The sequence below is a fragment of the Vespa mandarinia genome, chromosome 1, assembly GCF_050613455.1.
Source record: "Vespa mandarinia isolate Hongniang chromosome 1, ASM5061345v1, whole genome shotgun sequence".
Taxonomy (NCBI): domain Eukaryota; kingdom Metazoa; phylum Arthropoda; class Insecta; order Hymenoptera; family Vespidae; genus Vespa; species Vespa mandarinia.
In genome coordinates this window covers 16,421,426-16,440,720 of record NC_140810.1, presented here as the reverse complement: position 1 = coordinate 16,440,720, position 19,295 = coordinate 16,421,426, and the positions used below count along the sequence as shown (strand labels likewise).

At 26.1% G+C, this 19,295-nt stretch overlaps 4 protein-coding genes and 1 long non-coding RNA gene across 14 annotated transcripts; 2 read left to right on the top strand and 3 right to left on the bottom strand.

Moving 5' to 3' along the window:
- Window positions 1–134: 134 nt before the first annotated feature.
- Window positions 135–1,750, bottom strand: LOC118443699 (uncharacterized). Its single transcript, XR_014982033.1, has 3 exons — window positions 1,510–1,750; window positions 631–1,313; window positions 135–345 (listed from the first exon to the last, which is right to left on the bottom strand). It is a non-coding gene; the product is annotated as an uncharacterized LOC118443699 (long non-coding RNA).
- On the top strand, window positions 149–4,607 carry LOC118443698 (metaxin-2). 5 transcript variants are annotated; one of them, XM_085656316.1, is made up of 5 exons: window positions 149–222; window positions 303–369; window positions 1,041–1,620; window positions 1,722–1,967; window positions 2,233–2,359. In XM_085656316.1, coding segments are annotated over exons 2-5 (882 nt in total). In that variant the 5' UTR covers window positions 149–222; window positions 303–314; the 3' UTR covers window positions 2,234–2,359. The 5 variants fall into 5 exon arrangements, with proteins under 5 accessions (XP_085512442.1, XP_035726958.1, XP_035726957.1 ...); XM_035871065.2 differs by lacking the exon at window positions 1,722–1,967 and adding an exon at window positions 4,440–4,607 and having other exon boundaries at window positions 160–222; window positions 2,233–2,370; XM_035871064.2 differs by lacking the exon at window positions 1,722–1,967 and adding an exon at window positions 2,803–2,940 and having other exon boundaries at window positions 161–222; window positions 2,233–2,370.
- A 1,777-nt stretch (window positions 4,608–6,384) lies between these two features.
- Window positions 6,385–11,590, bottom strand: LOC118443697 (uncharacterized). 6 transcript variants are annotated; one of them, XM_085656303.1, is made up of 10 exons: window positions 11,250–11,590; window positions 10,548–10,588; window positions 10,117–10,376; window positions 9,735–9,969; window positions 9,211–9,351; window positions 8,850–9,093; window positions 8,184–8,752; window positions 7,746–8,102; window positions 7,579–7,674; window positions 6,385–7,489 (listed from the first exon to the last, which is right to left on the bottom strand). In XM_085656303.1, the coding sequence occupies exons 4-10, from the start codon at window positions 9,945–9,947 to the stop codon at window positions 7,424–7,426; spliced, it is 1,686 nt and encodes a 561-aa protein (XP_085512429.1). In that variant the 5' UTR covers window positions 9,948–9,969; window positions 10,117–10,376; window positions 10,548–10,588; window positions 11,250–11,590; the 3' UTR covers window positions 6,385–7,423. The 6 variants fall into 6 exon arrangements, with proteins under 6 accessions (XP_085512429.1, XP_035726951.1, XP_035726954.1 ...); XM_035871058.2 differs by lacking the exon at window positions 10,117–10,376; XM_035871061.2 differs by lacking the exon at window positions 10,548–10,588.
- Window positions 11,591–12,029: 439 nt separating this feature from the next.
- Window positions 12,030–16,195, top strand: UHRF1 (ubiquitin-like with PHD and ring finger domains 1). Its single transcript, XM_035871263.2, has 8 exons — window positions 12,030–12,531; window positions 12,867–13,486; window positions 13,575–13,926; window positions 14,008–14,190; window positions 14,268–14,424; window positions 14,515–14,713; window positions 14,839–15,252; window positions 15,328–16,195. The coding sequence occupies exons 1-8, from the start codon at window positions 12,448–12,450 to the stop codon at window positions 15,545–15,547; spliced, it is 2,229 nt and encodes a 742-aa protein (XP_035727156.2). The 5' UTR covers window positions 12,030–12,447; the 3' UTR covers window positions 15,548–16,195.
- A 99-nt stretch (window positions 16,196–16,294) lies between these two features.
- Window positions 16,295–17,425, bottom strand: CUTA (cutA divalent cation tolerance homolog). The gene is made up of 6 exons (XM_035870968.2): window positions 17,208–17,425; window positions 17,054–17,113; window positions 16,902–16,947; window positions 16,767–16,816; window positions 16,655–16,697; window positions 16,295–16,517 (listed from the first exon to the last, which is right to left on the bottom strand). The coding sequence occupies exons 1-6, from the start codon at window positions 17,360–17,362 to the stop codon at window positions 16,431–16,433; spliced, it is 441 nt and encodes a 146-aa protein (XP_035726861.1). The 5' UTR covers window positions 17,363–17,425; the 3' UTR covers window positions 16,295–16,430.
- Window positions 17,426–19,295: the final 1,870 nt, after the last annotated feature.

Genomic DNA, 19,295 nt, shown 5'->3' with positions numbered 1-19,295 from the left:
TTTAATTTGAATTTTTTTTTTTATGACAAGACACGCAAAAATTTTAAAAATATAAATTATTTAGAAAAGATTTATCTATATAATCTTTGCATATATATAATTTACAATATACTATTTATTTGTGTATGACGTATTTGAAAAAATATCGATAGAAAGTAACAAAGAATTGTTACAAACACGAACATTGGGATCATTATTTATTAATACACAAATATTCTTAAGGTCTATACCATTCCAGTTAAAAACAAAATATTAAGTTTTAATTCATATTTAATGAGAACCAAATATATTTTTAATTTTAGGGTAATTCTTTGATGGCTACTTTCGTATGTACTGCAATTTGTCCTGAAAAAAATATCAACATTCATGGTTAGTAAATAAAAAGAAATACATGGATATTTAAAAAATAGCTATTTTATTCTTCATATAATTATTTTTAGTTAATTTAAAAATTATTTTAGAACACGATTGTTCCTAAATATTGATTAATTTTATTATCGAAAGTCATACTGAAAACTGATCTATTTAACTTATAAATATACTTGATATATTACGTGTATATATTATCAAACGATATGATATTAAAACGTAATTAAAATATAACAGATTGTGATTGTTAAAAGAACTTACTTGAGTTATTTTTTCGATAGTATATTTCTCTATTTGATCACATAGATCTGTATACTTTACGCGGTTCTGTTTCTTGATTTCATAAGTAAATTAACATAAAGTATAATTCAAGTAAATTTACTATATTTTACTTCAATATGCCTGGTGAACTGACAGCAGATATAATTAATTTAGAGCTTGGAGGTGATTTTTTCAGATTCTTTTTTAAAACTTTTTATATTTATTATTTCGGTTAAATTATTAGAATCTAACCTCACTTTATGATATAAACAGCTCATCTTATATTTCATGTAGTAAATTTGTCTAAGTGTCATCTTTATTTATAAATTTCGATTGAAACATTTTATGTACTGGTATATTTTAATAATGTTTATTGCTAAAGTTTGTATATTTGGTACCTCTATTTACAGCTCAGGAACCATGGCCTCAATTGATACAATTATATAGACCATTCGAAGTAGAACAAATATTATTGCCAGACAATGCTAACTGTCTTGCTGTTCAAGCTTTTCTCAAAATGTGTAATTTGGAGTTTCAAATAAAGTCAAGAAGAGATGCCGAGTATATGTCTCCAAATGGTTCTTTGCCTTTTATTAAATGTGGTGCATTTGTACTATCTGAATTTGATAATATAGTGTCCTTTATTTCAAACAAAGGGACAAGTTTATCCAACCATTTAAAACCTGTAGATAAATCAGATATGAAAGCTTATATTTCATTAGTCAACAATGTTTTTGTGAATGCAGAACTTTATATTTGTTGGGTCGATCAAACAACATTAGAAGAAGTAACTAAACAAAGACATGGAAGTGTTTATCCCTGGCCTCTTAATCATTACCTGAATTGGCAAAAGAGAAAACAAGTTATAAAAAGGCTTACCGTACTTGGTTGGTATAATAGAACTTTAAAAGAAGTCTCTAATGAAGTTGAAAATTGTTGCGTGATATTATCAGAAAGATTGAATGGAAGAAACTTCTTTTTTGGTGACAAGTAAGTAGTTTTAACATATACGCTAAAAATATAATCCCACTTTTATTTTTATATAAATAAGTAAAGTAACAAAATTACAATATTTAAATATAATTTGGAAGACCTACAGAACTTGATGCCTTGGTATATGGTCATATACAAGCTCTTACCAACTTCCATTTCCTTCCATCCACACAAGGAATTAACACAATTATTCATATATTTCCAAAACTTATGGACCATGCTTATAAAATCAATAGTATCTACTTTAATCAAAAGTTAGATCGAAGCAAAGAAGCCACACTTGAAGATAATTCCATTATAAGAGACTTTGAAGTAATAGAAAAACCATCAGAAACTTCTTTATGGTATAACTCAGATTCTCCTGAATCTCTTCCACCATTGTCAGAAGATTCATTCATTCTATAAATATTGTTCATAGACTTTCTTTCCAAATTATTAATTTTATATAATACGAAAATAATGCATGGAAATTTGCATGTAAATATATGCATTTATTCTTAAAACTTAATGTGTTTATAAATTTTATTTATTAATTTTAATATTATATTAACAATATTCTTTATTATTATTTCTATAATAATGTTAAAAATTATTTAATTAATTATGTAGAAATCCAAATGAATTGGATGCCCTCGTCTTCGGACATATTTTTACGATTATTACAACACCTCTTCCAAACAACGTTCTGGCGAATATTGTCAAGAATTTCCCAACACTCGTGAATCTCTGCAAACGCATCGAGAATAGGTATTTTCAACGTTCGGATGATTAGACAAGGTTGCACTCGGACTTCAGGTATATTGAATTGAGTTATACTGATTACAACACAATCAAGTTCCTATGTTATGCAACAGATACAACTAAAGATGAAAATATTAGTAGAAATATTTGCAATATACAATAAATATGTCCATGTATATATGTATTTCCATATATGGACATTTGTTACTACATCAATAATTACAAGAGAATTATCAGATAAATTAAAAAAAAATTTACATCAACATACTTGAAGTTCGAGTTAAAAGATAATATGATAGTTAAAAGATTATATGTTATATACCGTAATTGTTAACAAGATAACTGAATATGACTATTAATCACACATAATATTTTAGTGTTGAATGCAAAATAATACCTAAAAAATAGATAGCTTATAACAAATATAACATTTTTCAGCATATTTTCTCTACAAACATTAGCAGTCAAATAGATTAACAAAACGTTGGAGGCAAGAGATAGGTGACACATCTAAGGAGATTTGCAATTATTGTAAGAGTATATAAAACTTATACAAGCTGTTTTTAACACTCGGCGAAAAGTTTTTTTTTGGATATTATTAAAACATTGGTTATAGTAATACTCTGTTCTCATGTTAAAAAGATGAAAGAGTTATTTTCCATGTACCTGTGCATAATATTCATGCTATTTGTATCAATAATAATTATATAAACATATATCCATTATATACAACGATCGTAATTTTGTTGATAACAATAAATGTAAACAGATGATAATAATGTTATAATTCTAAATAGAAAATTGTTTTTATTCTGGTATTTTCTAAGTTCTCTTTAAGATCATTCATAAATCTAATCATTGATAAAATACAGGTAATCATTATTTGTAGTTGTACATTATTTTGTTTGTACTGTGTTTCTGGCTGAAATACAAAGTGCATTTGTTAAACATGTTTTTAAATAACAGAACAGAGTAATATAATTATTTTTTAACAAAGATGAAATATTTCATCTTTTTCACACAATTTATTTTACAAATTAATTTTTATCTAGTCAACTCTACTTTACATCATTTTACATGTAGACTTATGTATACAGTAATATATAAATTATAACCATTATAAGACTTTACTATATAATTTGTCAATATATAAAATAGTGATTCTTATAAATAATATAAAATTTATTATATCAAATTCTTTCATCTGTTATTACAGCTATTTTATTATTATTAAATACTTAATAATTATCCAAGTACTTTATAAATACATATAATATGTTAATGATTACTTTCTTTTTTTTTTTTCTTTAAGATTTAATATAGATAAAAGAATTTGAAATAATATTATTAATAACTAATTATTCAATGAGACAATATAATTAATATTTTAGAATAATATTTGTCTGCAAATAACATATTGAAATATTTGTATCTCATACTTAACTTTATTCATTTTCTATGAAGTTCTCATTTTGAGAATATTTTTCAAATAAACATTATGTATATGTAATATTTGTGTCACTTACCTGTTTAGTAAAGATGTATAATAATTAGCATTTATTAATGATTAGGTACATATTTCTTGTGTCCAGCGTTTCTGTTATTCTTATATAGGCAGTTTTATTTTATTGAGCACAAATTATATATTGATATATATCCATTTTTTTTCAAAGATATATATATATTTTTTTTTTAGAAAAATAATTGTATAATTGGTCTGACACAATAAATAATATATACTCGATGTCACTTAGATTAGTTCACCATAGTTTTAATTGACTGTCTGTAATATGAACAATGTGTATTTTTATATCTTATATCACTTATAGAGATTTAAAAAATTTATTCCATTCCTTTTTATGCAAATATTTATTTAACATATGTATTGTAATGACATATTAACCCTTATTAATATAAAATGTTGTTATCATGTATCAATATGAACGTATAAACAAAATGTTTTAAATGTTACTAAAAAAGAGATGTACCTAAAAATACATATGCATTTTTAAATCTTTCCACGAGAAGTCAGTTACACAAATACATATAAAATAATGTACGTCCATGTCATATAGATGCTTAGTGGGGGAAATCGTTTGGATTATTTGACACGACGCTAAGAGGCACTACTGCGCCTTCATATTTTCAACGAAAACGGCCAAAAACTGGGTTTACGTAAAAAATTCTCCTCGTTACAATTTTTATTCGATTTTGATGATCAACGGATCATTCGAAAGATAAAAGATAAATATATAAATTTATCTTTTTTCATTAATATATTTAAAAACAATCCTTTTGCGTGAAAATTACATTTAAAAATAATCTTTTTTTTAAACATGTTTTATGTAAAGAAAATATTTTTTTTTCAAAATTCATTAATGATAATCTTGTGTGTTTATCCTTTATCTTTCGAATAAGTGATTGTTCATCAAAATTATACTAAGTTGATCAGAAGAATTTTTGATCAACAAATTAAACAAATTGATCAGAAGAATAAATCATTGTAAATATATAGAGCAGTAAACAATCTTAATACATATTATCATTCTTTATTCTGGATAAGGAATAAAATATGGATATAAATAAAATATGGTATATTTAGAAAAATCAAGGTTTTGCAAAAATTAATTTATATATCATGATTACTCGAGTATGACATTTTCTAAAATTTTATTATGCATTAGCATTAAAGATTCTCACAATTATTTTCTAACATTACTGATTGAATGTACTGTTTTACAGGTAGTTAATATTGATATACATGTTTGTATAGAATAACTCAAAAAATATGCAACAATTGATAATGAAAGAATATACAAATTTTAATGTATATGAGATGTTAATACATGCATATGGTAAGCATATGTTATAATAACATGATTTAAAATGTATTGCAATTTAAAATTTGATGCCAACCATGTGCGTGTGGTTTTTTGTGGAAATCATAAAAATTTCCAAGACAATACATTTTTTATTATAATGTTATGTATTATCTTAGTCAATTTTTTTTTTGATACAGATTATAAATTACATATGATTTTATAAACCTGCATTTATCTATCATGTATAATTATATAATTATATTACACACACATATACATATAATTATATAATTACTAATATATTCTTATACATAATGTATTCAAACAATTTTCAGGCTATAATACTTTATCGTAACAATGTAATTAACGAAAGATTTTCATTTTATTAAGATATCAGGGTTGAGATCATATTTTTCATGTAACTATGATGAGTATGTCATTTTTCTATATATTTATAAGCAAATCGTCTCCAAGTTTATATTTTTCTCATATTGAAATAACAATGATTTTCATAATGACTTAAGCTTAATAAAATACATTTATAGTAAAACTATTTCAAAATGTTCCCATAGAAGCTTTTACTAAATTTGTGAATACGAATTACTCTCATCTTTAAACAACTACTGCCAAATATTTTTAGTATAATTAACATTTTGTACTTAAGGTACACATATTTGATAGCTCATCATTCGTCTCTGAATATTGTACTCTATAATTTTCTCTCCACCTTTTTTGCATATGTATTGCAAATTCATGTGCAACTACTTTAATTAGAAGTATATATTTATATATACTTATAAGTTTTAAATGCAAAAAAAAGAAATATTGTATATTTGGAAGTCAGAAAAAGTTTGGAGGTTTATTCGTGTATATTTATATGCTTCTAAACAAATGTTCTCATATTTACTATGAAAAGTATATGTATGTTAAAAATAAATGACACTATTGTTGTAATGCTATTAATTTAAATGGGAATGAAGGAGAAAAGAGAAGTTGGTATATTATTAAAAAATAATGAATACTCAAAGATAATAAAGTATAATTTTGATTATTTTGATTGTTTAAATTTATTTATACTATTTTTTTACTTCGAAAAAGAATTACATATTCTCTTTTCCCCCATGTTCATAAATATAATTTCGAACTTTCTCTGTATAATTAGTGCTCATTATTAACTTTGATAAATTATGGGATTTACTAGAATAACAAGTAATGAATAAAACAAATTGATGTAACAGTATTACATCATATTTTTAGGAAATATTTCGTATATAAGGAAATTATTATTTTTTATAATGTAAAAATAATAAAAAGAAATGCATATTCTTTGAAAAATAAAATTCATATGGCCAGAAATTGGTTAAATTTTAATAAAATATATTATGTATAAAAACTATTTTTATGGAATATTATTACCGAGAGGAACTAATTTTAATAAATAATGCAAATATATAGGAAATTGATAAATTATACAAAAAATCAGATATTATTTCAGAAAAGTATTATATAGATAAAGTGTTAAATATTATTTATGGTATTGTTAGACATGTTCAAGTGATGAAATTAAAAAAAAAATATATATATAAAATAAAAACTTTAACTTTGTAATCTTGCATTACATAAGATTGTAATTAGTAATGCTATTGTCGTTATGTGATATCACTGACTTACTAAAACACAGATTTGATATATAAAGAAATTAATTGTCAAAATCGATTAATTTTTAATCTCGTGCAACATGAAATCTTCGAAGATATTCTTAAATTTATGTTGTATTTGTATTATTATATAACGGTAGACGATCGAAAGTGATTCCATTATGGAATTGGAAAGCATGAACTATCTCTTAAGGTTGCATGAAACTGTCGAATGTAATTCACTAATATTTGTTATATTTATGCGTAAAGATAATTAGTGAAATATCAATAAATTTTTTGTAAAGTGTTCCTTCCATTAGAGAAACAATTATCCTTTAAATAACAAATAATGTTTTTAGACCTTTCAGGTCTATGAATTTAGTTCTACTCTTCATCAGGCACACTCTCTTAAGACATTGCATTGAGTATAATAACGATATACGCATAATGTGTTATACGCGTATAGAATAATTGTTTGAATTTTTCACCACGGATATACACATTGCACACACGCTTTCACGCACATCTGAAGACTGATAATAGGATTTTTTTTTTGATCCTATACTTCAGTCAGTATTAAATTTTAATATGGTACCTTAATTAATCTGGTGGTAAAAAACTGAACAATCGAAATTGTTCTCTAATGTGTGGTCTAACATCTCCACCCTACAAAAAAGATATAATTTTATTTTTTATAATTATTAAGTATCATAATATATTTATATTTATAATAATATATATAAGATATAGCATACCCAATTAACTAAATTTTCTAAAAATGGTAATAATTTCATTAATTCATTATCTGAACGGTCAGCAAACCAGCTTTCTATAGGGATGCCATTTTCTAACTGTACAGAAAACAACGAAAATTGAATTAATATGAATTTGAAGGCAATGCTAGAAAGAAAATAAAACCTACTTGATATCCGAATGCTTGCGGGCTATTATCAATGATCACAGTTTTAGATAAATCTCTTCCAAGTATAGACAAATCTTTAATATAATTTCCATTAACACATACACAATGTTCTCTGAATAAGCGATACTTAATCAATTTTCTTGTTGGATCCAAAAGATTCATTAATTTGTTTGCATAAACTCGTTTACTTGCGGTAAAGAGTATTACTTCATATAGCGATGATACATGTTCTAAAAATTCACGAAAAAATGGTCGAGTTCTAACAAACACTGTGTATGTTATATCTTGAAAAACTACTGGAAATTGAAATGCTGCATCAGACAATTCTTGTAAACTACAATGTACGAGAGTTTCATCCTGCGATAAAAAAAATTATCATTATTTTTATTATTATTATAATCAGACAATTGATTATCTGTAAGGTATATGTATACATACCAAATCTAATACTAAACTAAATTCTGGACTACTTCGTGTTTTAAGAGGTAAAGCCGGACATCTGGCTCTCATTGCTGGAGTCAAAGGTGGTAAATGTTTGATGAAGACATATGGATCAAATGGTTCCCATTCCTCTTGTACTTGAGTAACCATATTTTCAACATCACAAGTTTCTACTATCTCTTCACTACCAACTTCCATATACTCAGCGTCATGATATTCACTGTCAATATCTTCAGCATCATATTTCATATTAATATTACCATTTGTATCAGAAGGATGATGAGCATCTATATCATATACACTTGTAGAAGTATTATATTTGGGAGTGGAATAATCCACAGTTCCTTCAAATTTGGATGAATCATTTTCAATGGTATACTGACTTTTTGATATACTACTATTGTTCTCATTGTTATTGATAAATGGATACTTTCCACTTCCAAAATATTTTTCAGATGAATATGTACTGCGAGTGCTATACATTGATGTTGAGTGCATTAAGCTATGATTTTCTTCAGATATTTCATTTGGTAAACAAAGCGCAGAGTAATGTAATGACAGAATATCTGTAATATAAATAATATTATTGAGAAGATTTAAATTTATATTTATGCATTACAAAAATTAAAAAGAAAATATAATATAAATTTCTATTCATCATACCTGTATTTCTATTTCCTTCGTCATCAAGAAAACATGAAAGGTCTAAATGAGATCCTAGAGATGCTGGAGGCATTAGATCAGTCAATGATGATGTTCCTGCAGTTGAAAATTTAAAATCTTGTGATGGTGTTGGCGTACAAAACAAATCAGTATTCAAACTTGATGAATAAAGTGATAAAATAGCTATATTCCAGTTTTCCTTGGATTCTTCTGAAATTTTAGATTCTACGGTTTCTTTTGGTGGCTGTAAAAAAATATACAATATCATATTATCAATGAAAGTAGTTGCAAAAAAATAGAAAAGTAATATCATCCGAAATAAAAAGAAATCATAAAAAACATCTTCCTCATTGTAACTTACAAGAATAATATCCTTTTGTGTAGTGCGATGTAAAGGAGTTGATGTAACCATGGATCGTTTTATACATTTTCTTCTACGAGGGCCCCTCTCACGTCTACTAGGCGAAGATTTGGCAAAATGTAAAACATTTTCTTTACAAGCCTACGAAGATAATAATCTTGTTTGAGAATACTGATTATTAGTCCGCGTATTAACCAAACGGCTTCAATTGTAGTTTTAAGTAATTTGTGTTTCTTTATTTGTTTCAGCGAAAGAATGTTTTTAATTACTTAACATTCTTGTCTATCTGTCAGTCACTCATTAATCATTAACCATTAAGTGTTGGTTAGTTAGTAATTGTGAGTTAATAAATAGTGAAGAATAAATGACCTGCAAAGATCATTTATGATAAACACATGAAAATAACAATGTGTTTAAAATGATAATGATAAACATTAAGAATCGATACTTTAGTTTATAGATTGTGAAGTGACTATACATATGTTAAGCTAAATTAATATTTTATGTAATAATTTCATACTTACCTCTTTTAAAAAATTTGGAGATCTATGTCTCCACCGAGTTAATCTGCTGCATTTACGTAATGTATTTATGCGGTGATTACTGCTAGAGATGAATGGTACCTTCCGTGCAGATGTTCCTTGCACTCTGCTAGTAGATGTCTTACTTCCTGACACACCGCTTATGTATAAACGGCCGCGCAGTCTTCTACTCACATGTTCACTTCTTAACCACATTTCAAAAGAAAAATTAAATGTCCTAAAATAAACAATACAATTTATTATTTAGTATACTTGGAAAATGATTAATAATAAAATAATTAATAATTATATTTCTTATGCATTATATGTATTATAGTTATCAATAATTATGAAATATTAACTAAGTTCAAGCAGTTATCCTTACTCTGCTTTTTATAAATCTAATTCATGCACCAAATCAGCAAACAAGCTTTGACTAAAAATATTCATCTGGTTGCATGTACGATTACTGATTCAGGAGTATGCTATCTTTAGCAAACAGCTTTATACATCAGTAAAGAGAATGCCTCAAGCAAGAACATTCTGGATAATAGTTATGTTTTGTTAACCATCCATGAAGTTCTTCATAAATGTTAAATATACATTTTGATAACTTCTTTTAAAACTTGATAATACACTTGAGCACTGTACAAAATATAAAAAGTTCTTACTTACAAAAAATAATTATTCTAAATAGAGAATGTATCAATTACACATAATTTCCGATTAATTCTTTTAATATTAAGATGCGTTCAAAATATAAAATAATCATATTTTCGTTCATTATTCTCTTTTAACTTTAATTAATCATCTTACTGTTTGTCAAAGTTTGTAGAAATTCGTCGAGCCGCCAGAGTCTAAAAGATATAAAATAATCACCGGTAGATCGGGCTTTGACGAAGGAACACGGTTCGAGAAAGATTCGATGAATAAGGTGTTTTAATTTATCGAACGCAATTATTGACACTTTTTACTTTTCGTTTATTTGTATTTTTGTACTGATTAGAAATTGCGCGGGAACGAGTTCGATTGTTCGAAAAAAGAAGCGTCCAAGATCTCTGGAATTTTGTCGCGCGTATGTACACACCTATACATATACATATATATATATGCGTGTATACATACATACGTTCAAATGTGTAAGTTGACACACAGTTAAAGTAAGTACATATTCACGCGAAGGCATATATCGATTTATATGCGGTGTGATGCAAGGTTGCGCTCTGTCAATTTTAGCAAGATAATCAATGCATTTCCGCACCTAGAAATTTCCGTTTGATAAACGAATCGAAAAAATATGCGATAAAGAAGAAATTTCTGTCGGTCATCGCCCTTAACGAACTCTTCTTGGCTACATACGAATCGATCGAAAGTTTGAAAGTGCAATACTGCGCCGCGGTAGCGGCGTCGGCGGTAGCGGCGGTACCCAAAACGACACTATCACCCAAAAATTTCCCGCGAAAATCTCTCGACCTTGGGGAGTTAGACAAAATAGATTTCAAATGTTTCACTGCTTACCATATCCTTTAATTCATCAGGATGCACACGTCAAACGTCGGCGAATCAACGATGTATCCACCCTCGCGCGAGTCCCATTCAAAAGCTTCGTTCGTGTTCACTTTTCATCCCCTCGAAACTAAACAAACATGGCCACAGCATCGCTCGAAAATACTCATTGGTCAAATGTAGTACACGCTTCTACAATTTATCGAGACGTAATACGAAAATTTCACCGATTTATCTTTGATAATTATTTTATTTTTAATAAATAAACTCTGATAATTATCGTTTATATCGTTTTTATTGCGTCGAATTCGAAACTATGTTGTTCCGGTTAATAATGCGCCATCTGCCGGATATTTCACGCTGATGTTGTTCTAGAATGATGCGTAATAGCGGCCATTTTCTTGATATGTTTGCGAGAAGAGATGCTATATAATATATGATTATAATTTTTTTTAATGTTTTACTGTAAGTTGCTACTGTAATTAGCCATTTTTTATTACATTAAGATGAAATATTTGATAATCATTTACTTTTTAATATTTCAAGAAATATAATAACATATTTTTAATGTGCTAAAAAATATTCTTAAAAATTATATATTTTAAAATTTAACGAGTCGATATTGTTCTATTTCTATATATTTACATTATGAGAATGTGATCACGCGTGCGCATTAACGTTTCTCAGGCTATTAATTTAATTCCTTAATATGACACATATATATTTATGTACAAGTGTAGTTAGTTAAAATGTAAGTATATGAGCGTTATATGATATACAATAAATAAATATCCTTATACAATCTTAGAGTTTCGATCAAAATTCTATGAATTCATATTTTGGATATTTTAAGTTATATAGCTTGTGTTTACTTGAATATTCTCAATACTGCTTTAATTTTCATTATATTTTGTGATGAAAATGCACCTTTTCTCTACCAATGCTAAACGTAATTTTATCACGTGATTTTCCCACCATGCATTACAACGAAGATTTCCCGCCAAATCTAGTTGTATCGGACGCCAACAAGTGGTGGTCTTGCTGACAGTTGTGATCCATCGAGATGTGATCATTGTTCTGCTTGTAAGAGTATGGTGTATCTCATTGAAGTTAAAACACATGAAAATTGATCTCTTAAATATACCTGTTTAGACAAGCGAATTAAAATAATAGTTATATTGTGTACAATTCTAAAGTTAAGTTTATCAAAATGTATGTAAAAGTAAGAACAATGGATGGTAAACAGGAAGCGATATTAACAATTTCTAAATTAACAGAAGTTGAAGATTTTAAGGTATGATTTTTCAAGTTATTACAATAAATGAAAATATTTTCATAATTTTATGAATATTTTGAATTTAATAATTTTATGCTCCAATATGCAGTCTTAAGAATATTCTTATCACTTATATTAGCTTTTTTATATGAAACTATTATTAGCAATAATTTATATTTCTTTCAATCTTGTATTAAATCTTCAACAATTTGTTTATATTATTATAAGCTACTATTATATTGTAGTTTGTTTTATATATTAATTTTTTAATATATACACATATATAATAGATTATACAATTAAAAGCATAATTATATGTAAAAGTAATTTTTTTCATTATTTTATATTTTTAGCGTGAAATAGAAAAGGAATTATCAATAGAAGTTGATATGCAACGACTGTTTTTCCGTGGTAAACAATTAGAAAATGGTTATAAATTACATGATTATAGTATTAATTTAAATGATGTTATACAATTAATGGTAAAAGTTAAACTAGATAATATAGATAATAAAGAAAAAAATAATAAAGATAATGAAGATAGTAATAATAAAAGCAATAATAATAAAGTCAAAGAAAATACTGAAGTAGAGGTTATTGAAGAACCAAATTTGGAAGAAGCAGAAAGTTTATATTATAAAACTGGAGATGCTGTTGATTGTCTTGATCAAATACATGGAGCTTGGTTTGAAGCAATTATAAAGAAAATATTTAAGCAAGACGAAAAGATTATTTATAATATGCAATGGGAATTTGATAATCATGCACCTGCATTTAATGTATCTGAAGGATTTATTAGACCTCGTGCTAGAAAACTTATACCTATCGAGGATTTGCGAATAGGTCAAAAAGTAATGATAAATCATAATGTTGACGACCCCAAAGAGGTAGGGCTTTGGTATGACTTTACAATAAAAAAAATTGAAAAGAAAAGAAAATTACAAGAATTAACTGGAACTTTATATATTGGCAGGTGATTTTTCAATTATTTTTATTTATAAATTGTATCTCTCTAATATATTTAGATATTTATATTAATACATATATTTTCATATGTATAGAGACAATCTACTTGAAGGTCATAAAATAAATCCTAAAGATGGAGTATATAACATAGAACCTCCAAAACTTTTATCCGAAAGAACATCAAAGGAAGAGAACTATACAAGTAATGGTACACGAAGACGTGTTGCAGCTTCTTGCACTAAATGTATGGATGATCCTAATCAAGAATGTAAAGAATGTGGATGCAGAGTTTGCGGTGGTAAAGAAGATGAACATAATCTACTGCTTTGCGATGAATGTAATTTTGCATATCATTTACGTTGTTTAAATCCACCTTTAATATCAATCCCAGAAGAGGATTATTGGTATTGTCCTGAATGTAAAAATGATGAAAATGAAATTGTTAAAGTGGGTGATTATTCTTTTATATATAAATTTATTTTAAAAATAAAACAATATTTTTATGTAAAAATATTTAATGTATTTAAGGCAGGGGATAAATTGAAACAATCCAAGAAGAAAACTAATACTAATGAAAGTAGTATAAAAAGAGATTGGGGAAAAGGAATGGCTTGTGTAGGTAGAACAAAAGAATGTAGTATAGTTCCACCAAATCATCGAGGTCCTATACCAGGTGTAGAAGTTGGTACATGTTGGATATATAGAGTACAGGTTCATATATATATATATATACACATACATGTGTAAGTGTTCGTGCATACTACAATGTTCTAATCTTTTTACTAAAGGTTTCTGAAGTTGGTGTACACAGGCCACATATAGCTGGAATACATGGTCGTGAAACTGATTGTGCATACTCAATTGTCTTATCTGGAGGTTACGAAGACGATATTGATAATGGAGATGAATTTATGTATACTGGTTCTGGAGGCAGGGATTTATCTGGTATAAAAATGTTCTATATATTTTATTGTATATATTTGATGATTTATTACGTACATATGTATTTTCTATTATTTTCTATAATGATTACAGGAAATAAGAGGACTGCTGGACAAAGTTGTGATCAAACATTAACAAGGATGAATAAAGCTTTAGCAGTAAATTGTAATGCTAAACTTGATCCAGTAAATGGAGCCACAGCTGAGGATTGGAGAGGTGGAATCCCTGTAAGAGTCGTACGCAATTTTAAACTTGCAAAACATAGCAAATATGCACCAAAAGAAGGTAACAGGTATGTATGGTATAAAATTTTCCTTTTTCCTTACTTATATTTTTAGATATACTAATACATGAATATTAAATATATAAATTATTTATATGAATGTTAATATTGTACATTTATTATTTTGAGAATAGATATGATGGCATATATAAGGTAGTAAAATATTACCCAGATACGGGTAAAAGTGGTTTCCGTGTATGGAGATACCTATTACGCAGGGATGATCCTGCTCCTGCTCCATGGACTCGAGAAGGTCAAGCAAGAATAAATGCACTCGGTTTAAAACCATTATATCCTGATGGTTATTTAGAAGCAATGAAAAAGAATCACCCAAATAAAAAACGTGTTATTGAATTGGAAGATGAAGAATTACTTAGCTCTAAAAAGATTGTACAAATCAGGAAGAAACAGAAACGTGAAATTTATATATTGGACAGCAAACTTATAAAATGCATAGATGAAGATACTGCTAATGCAAAAATTTGGGGTGAATGTCGTTTAGCTTTACCAAATGGAAAGGCCGCTTTTCTACAACGAGTTTCAGAAAGGTTTGCAATATAAGCCTTGGTAAAAGTTAAAACAGTTATTTAAATACATGATAAAAATACATGTTTTCTTTACAGATTTACTTGTGTTTGTTGTTTAGAAGTCGTTAATAATCCTGTAACTACACCTTGTGCTCATAATATTTGTCTTACTTGTCTAAAACGAAGTTTTTCATCTGGAGTTCACAATTGTCCATCATGTCGTCATAATATGGAGAAGGATTATAAAATGGATATTAATGAGTCTCTTGCTTTAGCATTGTTAATGCTTTACCCAGGTTACAATGTTGGCAGATAGCATCATGAATATAAAAAATATAATAGAGACACAGATACAAATAATTAAATTTATTGCTTTTATATACCATAGAATATAATGTATCATATGGATGCAAAGCAAAAAATCTTATTTGAAGAGATACTAGGACAAAATAATTATTATATTATTAGTAGAATTGGTTACACATTACTAAGATAGTTATGTTAAAAGTATAATTACACATGCTACAAAGTATAAAAAGATTTTGACGAAGCAAACATTTTTACAATTATTTTCAAAATATGATCAATTATATATTTGGCATCACACACTCATTATGAAAGTCATTGATTTAATTCAAAATCAATTTCTTGTAGAATAATTATTGAATTAACTTCATTGAATATAAATTACTTAAAAATATGTGTGCCTTGTAGAATTAAAAAAGAACTATTTAGTATAACAATAAAACGGGATATTAGAAAAGTTTTATTTATGATTTATTTCTAATACCATTTAATTAAATGATTGATAGTGAAATTACTTTAAAACGAATTTATATTTATATTATTTATAAGATAATTGTCATTAATGTAAGAAGATAATTAATTGATATTATGGCTGTTTGTTTTTGTTATATCGATATCTTCTGTTTGGGATAAGCATATATAAGCATAGTGGATAATATGATTATCATCAATAATGATCAAATAGTCCTAACAATGTTTTATTATAATATAAAATATTTAACAATCAAACTTAGATTGTTATATATTGTAAGAATCATTCCATATTAAAATATTCTTTATTATATTACATTATTTTTATAATAATAATTTTATTTATTTATATATTTATCGTATTTCTTATAATTTCATATATAATAATATTATATTATTTCATTATTAAATAGATAAAATGATTAAATATTGTCTTTTTCTTTTCGTTTATCCATAGGAGGTACTACTTCACTGATCCACTTTAGATATTGTTCATTACCATTTTGTATCTGAATTAAATTTTTAATTTATATGATGTATTAATAAATCCTTGTTTTATTTTACAAAAATGTAAAATAATAGAATATTTATTTATGTAAAGTAAAATAAACAATAAATAAAATAAAATTAAATAAATCTTACTTACAGGCAAGGTAATTACTTCACATACTTTATAAGGATGATGACTTCTAAATAAAAGAAAGATTAGTTTATTTTTTTTTTCTGATGCTACATTATTTGTTATATTATTAACTTACTTAACATATTCTGTCAAAGCATCCACTGTATCTGTCCTTGTTTTTACCATCTATATAATAATTAGATAAACATGACATATTATTCTTGCCGTATAATAACTTTTTTATATAGATAACAATTATTATTAATCTTACCAATAAAAGTTCAGAATCCTCATTTATTTCATTTTCCCATTCATACCTATATATAATTAATCAATAATAATCAATAAATTTAATAAATAATTTTCTTAGATAGAAAATATTCTAATGTGTGTAAATAGATATTCTATTTTATGAATGCTTACACCGAAGTAATTTGAGGAATAATATTCACACAAGCAGCCAGTTTATTCTTTACCAATCCACTGCAGATACAAAAAAAAAAGATTTTGTTGTTTTATTATAATTATTCATAGGATAAATATAAAATTAGTTTCAAATTTAATAGAACTATCTTACTGTGCCAATTGTTTAGCTACTGCATTATCAGGAACGGTGATATAAGCAACAGAATGTATTTCCGTAAAATTACTCATTATTCGTGTACCATAAACATAAAAGTTTCTTAAAAAACCAAATATCATCAGCAATATCAATGCAGATTTACCGGCCATTCGGACTGCTTTCACGAATAATTTTAGTACAGATGATCAGAGGTTACTAAACACAACATAGAAAAAAATTGACGAAAAAAGTTCTAATTGGTTAATATTAACTAATGCGCCATTTTTAACCAATAGAATTGAGAATCTCGACAACCAATGAAAGCGTAGAAAAAGAGTACAAGAAATTACCCGACATGCCATAAACAATTTGAATCATTATAGTATAAAAATGATAATAAACTAAATGATAATAAACTAGAATAGTTTATTGACTAGTTTATCGACGACGAATAAATTAAAATAGTTTATTGATTAATTTTATCGAATTTATCAATGTCAAATAATTCTACTCGCGTACGTAGTGGAACCATGTTACACTTTCTTGTTTCTTCGTTTCTTTCATTCGTTTTGTGACTCCCCCAATTGCCATATTTTATCCTTATTGTACCTATGAATTTAATATAGAACTTGATTTTTTTGTTATAAAATCATTATTTTTATTGTATTTTAGAAAAGAAAAAATGAGAAATATTTACGACTCTATATAGATAAATCTTTATCTTCCGAATGAGACTTGATTTATCAGAATTTGTTAAAAATTACATCTCGATTTATCTTTGGCGTCAACTATTATAAAACTAGGAGTGATGAACAGCCTTAAGTATGAAATATCAAGGATAAGAAAATATCATTTGGATTAAGACCTATTCAGAAGTGAGAAAAAAAGATCTAATATATGGCGGTGTTCGTACGTACATGTTTATTGCATGCTAATGAATAAGTACATTCAACATTCAACTAAATACAATTTTTTTTCTACTTGTCCAAAATATTAATTATATGATCTGTACGCTATTAGCAAATATTAAAAAGATTTTTCGTTAGTACATGGACTATATAAGTTCATTAGGTAGATGTAAAAATATTCATGTAAAAATACATAAAAGGAGAAAAATAATGGACCGTAAAAGATAGATACATTTGCAAATATTTTAAGTATACATAATATATATAAACTTGTACATAATATGTTTAGAATCGTACATAATATGTATAGGCTCGTACATAATTTGCTCTTACATAATTTGTATAAACTTATACATAATATGTATTAACTCGTACATAATATGTATAGGGTCGTACATAATTTGCTTTTACCTAATTTATGTATAAACTTATACATAATATGTATTAACTCATACATAATATATATAGACTCGTACATAATATAATTATTCATCATTTCATTAATACTGTCTCGCATATACAAGGATATTAATTTTTTCTTAAAATTGTTTTTTTAACTCATCATTAATATAGTATTCATTTGCAATATATATTCGCGATATATTGAAATATTCTTTATCATAGACGAATATCATATATCATAATATTAACAAATACAAAAATTAGAATGAACTTATGATCTGATTTTAGCGCCAATTTGAAAAAGATGTTTTTTGTACCTTATTCATAATCTCTCATTCGTTTAAATTACTTTCTCATTATTACTCATCGTTATAAATCATTATTGCTCGAAACACCGTTTGTGTATAAATGTCGATTACAGAAATCCGCCTGCGGATACGAATTATATGATAAATCGAATCGACACTGAGAGATTTATTACGTTCGTATAGAAGATCGTATATTCTTATTGTTAGTTTATCGTTTTATTATTTATTATTTATTATTATTATTATTATTATTTATTATTTATTATTTATTATTATTATTATTATTATTATTATTATTATTTATTATTTATTATTATTATTATATTATTATTATTATTATTATTATTATTATTATTATTATTATTTCTATATACAGCCGTAATATGATTCATTTGAAAAGTTGAAAAATTATTATTCGGAAATTCGATTCATATAGTCATTCATTAATACATAGGCTTTCTGAGGTATATAAAAAATAATGTTGA